This window comes from Macadamia integrifolia, chromosome 2, assembly GCF_013358625.1.
Source record: "Macadamia integrifolia cultivar HAES 741 chromosome 2, SCU_Mint_v3, whole genome shotgun sequence".
NCBI lineage: Eukaryota > Viridiplantae > Streptophyta > Magnoliopsida > Proteales > Proteaceae > Macadamia > Macadamia integrifolia.
The window spans coordinates 33,708,709-33,718,895 of NC_056558.1; the positions used below are offsets into that span (position 1 = coordinate 33,708,709).

Here is a 10,187-nt window from a genome sequence, read left to right on the forward strand (position 1 = left end):
CCATCAATTCATATTATAAGGAAAAGGTAATCTACAGTGAGTTTCATTAGTGAATAATTAATTATGCACGCGAATGTGATAAAGAAAGTTTTAATTATAGATTAAGAATGCTGAGCATTAATGATACATGTCTAGTACCTTTCTCAAAGGTATGGCCCAAATGCACGTTTGGGTATAATGCTTTCATAGTGCTCAAAATTTCTCATCTTCTTTCCTTTTATTTCTTCTTTTAGTTAGGGCTCTCAAGGGAGTGGTCTTTACCAAACCAACCTATGAAGCCCACGCTATCTTCACCTATAGAAATTGATCATTTCTATCCCTAGCTTCAATTCCTGGCTTGAAACTAAAGTAGCAAGGAAAGGGCCCTGTTGTTTCCCTTCTCTTTACAATTCATTTATTAAACACCTATGATTCTATCATGGTTGTCATGTGTTCACTCATTGATTCTTGTGGCTCTCTTAATTCAAAACCTTTTCTGTCAAAACCCCCTAGCTTATCGTACCAAAGGGTCCCTTGCTTCCAATTCCATATATATTTTATGTTAAAAGGTATTGTTGTGAGTTATCCTTTCCAACTGTTAAATCAGAAATGTTCTCTGTATTTTAGTACCTGTGTTTAAGAAGGCTCTCTAACCATTCAACAGGGTTCTCTTGCCATCCATGGTGATGATCTCCTAACTAGCTGGGTTGACCCCATTAGTCTCCTTTCAAATGATTCTTATGTGACAGAAGCCATCCTCCCATCTCGATTCGACGTATCGGTTTAAACAAATCACAGACTAAGCTAGCACTCATTATAAGAGATGCTTCTGGTAGGGGAAATGATAGCAATTTAGTATATTCATTTGTGCTAGTTGATTATCATTCCTTTATCAAGTGTTATATATATTTTTTCAACCAGTGTGGCTTTTCTCATTCTACACTAACTTACTTCATCTCCAGATTGGTTTAATTCCTCGTAATTGCATGGATTCAGATTTCAATCTAACTAGTCTCCAATCCCTTGAGGAACCAATGGACTTTCTTTCGCGAGCTTGGTGCAATTCTGCCATTCAAGTGTACCAACCAGGGGAACAAGATCAGTCTATGGTTCACCAAGATAAGATGCTTAAGTCACCGGAAAACAACCCCACGAAAGCTTCATTTCCGGTGAGTCGAAATATCGATCATTCTCATTAATCAATATAAGTAATAAAGATCTGGAAGAAATTTGAAAAACTTATGACTGTAAATTTTTGCAGAAGATAGAGAAGAGCTTGAAGATAGATGATGGAGACAAAAAGGCTGTGCCCCCATGGAAATCAAATGATTTGAAGGTAATAACATACACAGTTATATATGTAACAGACAGAGAGCTCCTCCCAGATTTCATGTCCATTCTTATAGATTTGATCCTTCTTTCTGCCAGTCATGGATTTGGCTACAGCAAGCAATGCATCCGGAAGTAAACTACGACCGATGTTTTCGAAAAAAATGGGTAATTACTTACTATGTTCTCAAGCATTACTAAATTTCTTTTCTGCAATCCTTTAGAGTTGGTTCAGTTTTGTAATAAAAACTAACTGAAATCTATGTAGGCTCCATGGAAGCTAATACCATTTAAGAACATGATTTCTCTGAAGAAATGGTTGAAGGAGATAAGGCAGAGGAAAAAGGAAGAAGAGAGAGTGGAGAGAGCTGAAGTGCACGCAGCTATATCAGTTGCAGGTGTTGCGGCTGCACTTGCAGCCATTGCTGCAGAGAACAACAACACCACAAAGGAAGCTGCAGTGGCTACTGCAGCTGCTCTTGTTGCAGCACAATGTGCACAAGTAGCAGAAGCCATGGGTGCCAAAAGGGAGCAGCTCAGCACTGTCATGGGTTCCGCCATGAGCAGTACTAGTGCCACTGAAATTTTAACACTTACAGCTGCAGCTGCTACTTGTATTAATCTCTCACCCTCCTTTACTCATCTAGACTCACATCTTCTCGTACGCTCCTATGATCAACATATGGATTCCATAAGAGTGGATCAGGTGTTTTTCGTATCGCACTGATCCACGCACTAAGAAAAACTGGATGGTAGATTCCATATGTGTGGATCAGATTATACGAAATTGTTTCTTTTGGTACGAGTGCCTAATCGATCGTTCCACTAAGCCTCTCTCAGTAGCATTTGGACTCGGTGGAGTCAATCACATGAACGTATAAATACGTTCTCATACGTGAATGTAATCCACACTCGTTGATGACCCACTAATGGCCCACAATGCTTAATCACAGGGTTGGACTGGGCCAAATCAGGGGGTTGGGAAAATTGGGCTAATAGGTCAAGTACAAAAGGATTCAGCCCAGTCCATCCAGAGCAGGTTTAAAATGCAACCTGGGCCTGATCTGAACTTAAACCAAGCCAAATCAAGCCGGTCACACCTGCTAGTTAGTTTCATGGCCTACCATATACCATGTGAGGGATGGACTGGGCCAAATCCATATTAGGTAGGGAATTTTGGGCCACTTAAGAACAGCGATTTTTCAAGGTCATCCCAGCTCAGGTTTTAAAATGCAAACTGTGCTTTTTGCTTTCGGACCAAATTTTTCGAAGGTCACATCACCTCATAGATGTCGAGGATATTAAGTGGGTATTTTAGAAAAGATGCTAAAATCCTGTAGGGGTTTATGAGCCGTAGAGTAATGGTGGGTGTACCCTCTTCTTCATACTTTCTTCTTTTCTTAATCTAAACCGAAACTATTTAATGGTTGCTTATGGTTTTGGGGTGATTGACTTGTCGTCCGGTGCTTTGTGATGTTTAGCATTGAAGGGAGCTGCTACCCTAAAAGGGAGGCCAAGTCACAGGGATAAGATCAACGGGGTTGCACCAATACTTCCCATTGAGGAGAACAATGATTTTGACTTTGACTTTGATAAGGGTAGATCTCTGCTCGCAAAGGGAGCTGTGCTTGGAGTGGAATCACCAGATGGTAAGTCCATTAGATTATTAGTTGATGGGTTTTGTTAATCAAATGCCCTGTTATACATGGGATGATGGTGTACAAACCCATAGATGGTAGGTGGATCAAGTATGATAGACCATTGGCCCATCAGAGACAAATCTCTCATCAAAGAGTGATATCAATTAATCTGATATTTTATTCTTACATATGTCTTTTATTGCTTATTCAGGGAAGAGCATGCTGAGATCGGTATCTATTATCCTCAACAATGAAGCAAAGGTAAGATCTTAATCTTCTTATTTATCCAGATACCAGTAATTTTATTGTTTGAAATGAAATTACCCTATAATTATCCTCAATCGGTCTGATCTAATTTTTTTGACACCCTACCTAGTTTATTCCATCATGGCTCCGACTAGATATTAATAATCCATGTGTAAAAAGGTTTAAAAATTCAGAATCCAATACAGGCTTGGTCTCCATCAATTTCACTTCAAACCATCTTCAAATCAGTCTGACTCGATCAAAATTGATTTGACTCGGCCATACTCAATCTAACTCAAATCTATTATCAGTTCCTTTTAACAATTCCTTATTGGTCTATTTGAGTTTCTTGAAAGACAGCATGGTCCAGTGCCAACGAGGGGCCAAAGGAAATACATGCAAAAACATCAATAGGTGTGAGATTTCCACTTTCTTCAGGGGTGAGGTGGGCATTTTGCCACCATCTATGTTTGGGTGAAGGGTTCATGTTGTCTTTCAGCCTTCTCTATATATATATCTATATATATATATATATATATATATATAGGGAGGTGGGCATTTTGCCACCATCTATGTTTAAGTGCAGGGTCCATGTTGTCTTTCAGCCTTCTGTATATAAATAGAAAAAGACTGGGTCTACCAGAAGTATACCCAAATTTGTGTCTATATCTTGCCTCTTCCCCTTGGAAGTCCCCTATGTCCTCCCATCCCAGTTCTCCCATTGGTTGAACCGCTATGCCAACACTGCCAATGGAGGCACGTAGAAGCATCTAGGCAAGGTGCAGTGCAGTCTTTTTGAGTTCTCTTGTGTCTGGGCTTAGAGAAACGCAAGCAAACAAGGTTATTTTCTCATATATGGGCAAGTGTATTCAATCCGAGAGTGCCCCCTACGCCTAGACACAGGGCATGCGAACCCAAGAGGGGCACGAAGGTCATTTCACATCCCCTATGTCTGTGAAGTAGGAGCTGCTCCTGGATAAAATACTTTGTCAAAGAGAGAGAGAGAGAGAGAGAGAGAGAGAGAGAGAGAGAAGATTTATGCTGGTTTTTTGTATTCCTATGACAGGTTATTCTCAAAATCAAGAAGATCAACATGCTTCCAGTCTTTGCAAGAACAAAAGAAAGTAGGTTCACAAGTTAGTGATTCTATGAGACGCATTCACATCTAATAAAGTGAATAGATACTAATCTAAAGATGGTGGCAGGTGTGGTGTTGGACTTGCATGCAGAGCTATACAAAGATTCCGATGGTGAGGAGACAGATACATCTTATCTCATTGTGCTTACAACAAGTCGAGGAACGATCAAAGTAGATATGATGGACGATTACGGGCATTACAAGATATGGGCAATGACTATAAATCATATGCTCATGCTCTCTACTTCATTTACTAGATACGAACTACAATTTTATAAAAATTGATGAGTTCGTCTTAATTTATATATGTTATATGTGCTCTCTATGGTTCTGTCAATTGAATACTCGGTGGTGTTCAACAGTCCTCCCTCACATTGTATCCTGTGGGAGAATATAGAATGTCTTATAATTTCAAACTATAGCAAGTGAAGTGTAATTAAATGTGGCTATGTAGAATATTTTCTTGTGATTTTACATTTATATTTACTTTAAAAAATTGATAGCTATCACGTCTTTAAATGCAATTAAGGGTCCATTTGATAAAGTTTTGACTGTTTATGTGTCGAGAAACAGCAAAAATAGATTCTTTTCATTTCTACGCTGAGAAACAATTTTTGGAGTTGAAAAAAGCAATTGATAAACCTATTTCTGAAAATGTTTTCAAAAGCAAACATTAGTATTTGATAATACTTGTTTCTAGAAATGGATTCTAATGCTACTATCATTAATTACATAATTTTCATTGACACTTTGATACAAGCTTTCAATCGGAGGCATAATCAAAATTATGAACACCATTTCAAAAGCTCATTTTTTTTTTTTTCTTGAAAACAATAATTGACATACATTAACCTAAATATGTAATTCAACTAATAAAGTTATCCATTACATTATATGAGTTATTACAATCCATTTGTCAAAGTGTAAACTTAATAAAAATCTAAAATAGAGATTGCAAAACAACATGCCCAAAAGGGGGTACTAGTTTCCTCCTTTGTTTAAGTCTAGCTTGTTAACAACGCCAATGATATCTCTGAATATTATTTTCTTTTTCTTTGAGTCTTGAATCTCTCATTTTAATATTAATTTCTTTTCCTCACCGCCTTGGATTGCTATTTGTATGTATTCCTTGACAAAATCAAAGGAAAGAGAAGATGAAGGTGAAGGAGCTTCAAACTTCAATGTATTCACATAATCAGTTGAATGTGAGTTTAGTTTGATATTAGAGCAATTGATTTCATCTACAAAATCTCTGAAAAATCTACAACCTAGTTTTTAACCTGGAAGACAGATACATAAGTTTATTTACACTCATTAAAGTGAAAATTTTTCATTAGCTTTTAACAATGTCATAACAATGCACATGTTGATGTAGTAATTATACCCCAGTTGACTGTGACAAAAACCAGAATCTTTGACCTAGGTTTGGTTTGATTTTTGCTACTCGTACCTTACATTTCTCTATTCCACATTCACATAATCTAAACTCGTCAACCCACATGTAAAAAGAAATATGATTTGAACATTTGAAGTAGTCTCTACCAAGGTTTGGACCTTTCATTGTTGTAAATCTATTACACAACGCATTATAAATATCGCATCTAGCAACCTGAGTCTCACTAGAAGCCACATGATGAAAGAAAAAAAAAATGAATACCATAATGGATATAGAGGATATAGTTGTCTATATTTTTAAGTTCAAATACAACCATTGTGTAGACTTGCAATACTTTACAGAACCAAAAACTCATATAAATTCAAATTCGATAAAAAAAAAAAATCATCATAGATAAAAACTTTAAAGTCCATCTATTGGAATCAAAGGCATTCCCTTAGATACAACTAACTAATTCGCAATATTTCTCCATACTATAGACATATGTCTTGTCTTTTCTTTCTGAATTGTCATTGTAGTGGAAGTATCAAACCCTTGATTATTAAGATTTAGTGGATCATTAATTAATCATTCACAACCTTACTTATTGAATAACTCATCTTGAATTGCTTGTTCTTTAATGTAGTTATAAAATCCACAACATGCTACTACGATGGAGCTTGGTCTTTGATACAATAAATCTTCATTGATCGTAAAATTTGAAATCTATTTTTTAGTACGTCGAAAATTTTTTCAATAACAATCAATAAAGAGGATGTCAGTGGTTGAACAACTCCTTTGACATTCTTACGACCCTTCTTTTCCCACTAAAATCTGGTAAGTGATACCTTTCTCCTCGAAATAGTGTTAAGTACTCAAGTTGATTTGTGTAGCTTGAGTCTACAACATAATATTTGTCTTGAAGTATAATGGTTAATGTCTATAGTTAATATATATGTCCAAATCATACGCAATGAATCTATTATTAATTTATGTAATTTACCTAGCAGAGGATGTGGGAAACCAAGAGAAGCATTTGCTCTTGTTTCTTTAAATACCTGAGCATCATGTGCATTGCCTTCCTAGCTAACATACACAAATTTAAAATGTATATCGAATGAACAAACAAATGACATTCTGTGTGATCAATGCCTTTCGATTTCTGTACCAAATTTTCTCTAATCTTAGGACTATTGTAGTTATATGAGTGCCATCAATAGCACAGATGAAATCCTAAATGGAACACGCAATAAGTCAATGTTAGAGACATTCATTGACGAATAACTAGATAATACATGTAAACAACATAAAATTTGAGATTAACTTAAAAAATGGAATGTATTTTGGCTTATTAATATTCTTTGGAGGGACTACATCAAAATAATGTGGCCTAATTGTTTTGTTCACTAATTGGAACATAGCCTACAACACTTTCTGGAAGACAATACTAATCGTCTGTCTGGACCACTAAAATCTCCCTAACAATTGTCTATTACTCAATCCATGCATTATTGTCACAATAAAGATTGCAGGTTATTCATGAACCCAAATATAACAACTATCTCTCAACCACCCCTTTATGTACTATCGTGTCATGTAGGTTGAGGAAAAAATGTCTTTCAACTATGAATTCAGTATAGCAATGATTTTAATGCCCACTCAATATCTCTGCTATCATAATAGCTCTTGTGTAACTACTATCCATACATGATTATTTAATCTGGTAGTAATGTTCAAACATTTAGAACATATATAGAATGATGTCATCATTGCTAGATGAATCATCGTGGTTGTTATTGTTCAATGTCATACATACATATATATATATATATATATATATAAAAGAAGAAATTACACTCCCCTCCCCAGTACTATGCCCTAATGTAACTTTCCCCCCACGTACTTTCATAAATGTCACTCTCTTCTCCTGTAGTTTAAAGATTCTATCAATCGTCTCATTAGTGACTGACGGTGTTAAAATGCCATGTAAAGAGACTAGTTTACTGTTGTGTCTAATACATATCTTTTCCTCATCTTTGGACCTACTCTCAAGCTCGCCTGACGTAGAGAAGAAGAAAGACAACCGCAAGAGAGAAGAAGAAACACTTTCAGAAGAACCAAAATTTCTTGTCCTATAAGATTAAGATCTCCAATTACGATAACATTTGAAGCATGAACAAGCTCAACAGTACATTCCAACGTGGAAAGTATAAAATCATATATTGTTATCTACAACATTTTGCAATCTCTTGTTGAATGAAGTTAAAGTCTTACAGATCAGAACAAAGTAGCCAGATCGAGTTAAAGGAAAAACCCTAACTCTTCGAACAATTCCCTTTTATGGATCGAAGAGTACAAAAAAGAGAAAGAGAGAGCCAGAGAGTGATAAGACAACTTAGTTAAGATTTGATGGTTTCCTCCATAACAAGCTTTCATTCTTTCTCTTCTCCTTTTGTTTCTAGGACCAATTCTAGCCGGTCAAATTTGCAATACCTAGTGGCTGCAAAGCTATTAAGTTTATAGGAATGATTGCCAAGGTATCTCTTTTTGTATGTAGGCACTAAGTAGCATGGACATTATATCTGAGACTTATGGCTTAATATTATTTGTTTTCTTTGATTATTAAAAATAAAAAAATCAAAATTATAAATCAAAAGCCAACCCTATTCGATTCCATCCACGCATCATCAGTCCATCATATAATTAATGGTCACACACCTCTTCCGATGCAACACATTGACCTTTTTTTTTTTTTTTATGAGAAAAGAAAAACTTCATTAATTAATATAGTAGAGAACATCAATAATAGGTTCAGTATCTAGAATTCTACATTTTCCATGCATAACCAAAGTAGCAATTTGCTTAACTAATAACACACATTTGATTGAGGACTTAAAACAAAAACTTAGTTGGGAGAATGATTTATAAACATTCAAAAATATTGGGATTGTACTCTAAAGCCACGAACCGATGCCATTGTCCTGAATCAGGTTGTGTAATTTCTCTTAATCATTTAAACTTGTGTCATGTTGCACCTTTCCTCTTTCGATCTCTTCAGGTCATTGATAAAACTTCACTTTTAAATTGACAGCGAAAGCTAAAATCGAATCCTTCACTTTTTTCTTTGAATATTTTTTTTTTTGGCTCTGCAAACCTGAAATGAAAGAAAAGAAAAGAAAAGAAAAGAAAAGGTTCAGAACTTCAGATACACCGTACTTGAGATGACGAGATGATGAGGTGGATTATCTCAAATTTTTTGACCAAACTACCCATGATATCCAAACCTAATTTTCAAATTTCAAGTTCCAACTTCCAAACCCCGAATAGAATACACACCGTCAGCACACAGTAGTTGTACTTGGATCAGGATGAGTAGTGTGGGCCGGTCCCGGTGGGTACTTTCCCACTTTGAATTCCAAGAAAATACGCCATCTGGTTCCTTGATTGGCCGCCATTCACCAATTGGAAGGAAACCCCATATCTACGATATTAAATTACTAAAATACCCTTTTAATTATCTGGATTCCAATCCAACGGCTTGTAGTAGCACATGACCCACCCCCTCGGCCCCTCCGGCCTCCCCTCCCCTAATTCATCTAAAGGACCTGCAAAATAGAAGAGTTGGAACCCCATCAAGACAAGAAACGATGTCCATAATAAACAGAAAAAAGAGATTGGTCAAGGGTGAGTAACACTGTAACTGTGAGCATTAAATTCCCAAGAGCCAAAAATATGCTAAAAAGCACACATGCATTGCAGCGACTAGTCCCTCCTCCCAGCAAAAGCGTGTTGTTACCTTTGTCTTACGTAGGAAGCTATAGCTGCAACTCTGCAAGTCCTGAGGGGGAGTGAGTAGTCATGTCTCAAAGGTCGTGGAGGTGAACTAGTGATGATGAAACGGAGCCAGGAAAATTATAGAAGAAATTCCAGACTGAAACTTTCTTGCACAACAAAAAAAAGATACTATTATGGCCTGTGGGAGACTGGGTGGGGATACTGTCACATCTATTAGGATTCTCTGTCAAATCCTCAGAATATTTTCTCACCTCAAAGTCTTCCACAACAAACCAACAAGAAAAAGAAAAACAGAAAACCCAAATATTATTTTGATTAGCCTGAGATCTGACTTCTAAGACCAACCCAAAAATGTCTAGGGAGCCTGTTTTGCTTAGAAAACTGTTTTGAAGTGATCTCATCTCCTTCATCCTAAGGATCATCTCTCTCTCTCTCTCTCAAGTGACTGCATATCATTGAATGAAACTTCAGAAAGCTAACGTTAATTTAACATTATTAAAGGAAACATTAGTTGAATCCTGAATGTCACACAAAGCAGAGTACAGGTTGTGATGCTTCTTGCTCATGAAAATTTTCAACTGTTCTTCATCAATAGCCTTCCAACCCAGATGCACACTAACCCTATATTTTACTACAAATATGAAATGGGCTCCCAGAGTTCTTGAAACACAGAATAAAAGATATT

The 10,187-nt window shown here is 36.3% G+C and overlaps 1 protein-coding gene across 2 annotated transcripts; it reads left to right on the top strand.

The window, feature by feature from the left end:
* Positions 1 to 666: 666 nt before the first annotated feature.
* On the top strand, positions 667 to 4,804 carry LOC122089640 (VAN3-binding protein). 2 transcript variants are annotated; one of them, XM_042659362.1, is made up of 9 exons: positions 667 to 811; positions 976 to 1,148; positions 1,241 to 1,315; positions 1,408 to 1,476; positions 1,577 to 1,922; positions 2,790 to 2,957; positions 3,160 to 3,209; positions 4,261 to 4,318; positions 4,400 to 4,804. In XM_042659362.1, the coding sequence occupies exons 2-9, from the start codon at positions 1,014 to 1,016 to the stop codon at positions 4,615 to 4,617; spliced, it is 1,119 nt and encodes a 372-aa protein (XP_042515296.1). In that variant the 5' UTR covers positions 667 to 811; positions 976 to 1,013; the 3' UTR covers positions 4,618 to 4,804. The 2 variants fall into 2 exon arrangements, with proteins under 2 accessions (XP_042515296.1, XP_042515290.1); XM_042659356.1 differs by lacking the exon at positions 667 to 811 and having other exon boundaries at positions 932 to 1,148.
* The last annotated feature ends 5,383 nt before the right edge of the window (positions 4,805 to 10,187 follow it).

Excerpts from the sequence above, each read along its gene's own strand:
- LOC122089640 (XM_042659356.1), top strand. The coding sequence starts at position 966 with ATGGATTCAGATTTCAATCTAACTAGTCTCCAATCCCTTGAGGAACCA. Across the intron at positions 2,958-3,159 it reads TGGAGTGGAATCACCAGATG|GGAAGAGCATGCTGAGATCG; the intron begins GTAAGTCCATTA and ends TTGCTTATTCAG. Across the intron at positions 3,210-4,260 it reads TCCTCAACAATGAAGCAAAG|GTTATTCTCAAAATCAAGAA; the intron begins GTAAGATCTTAA and ends TTCCTATGACAG.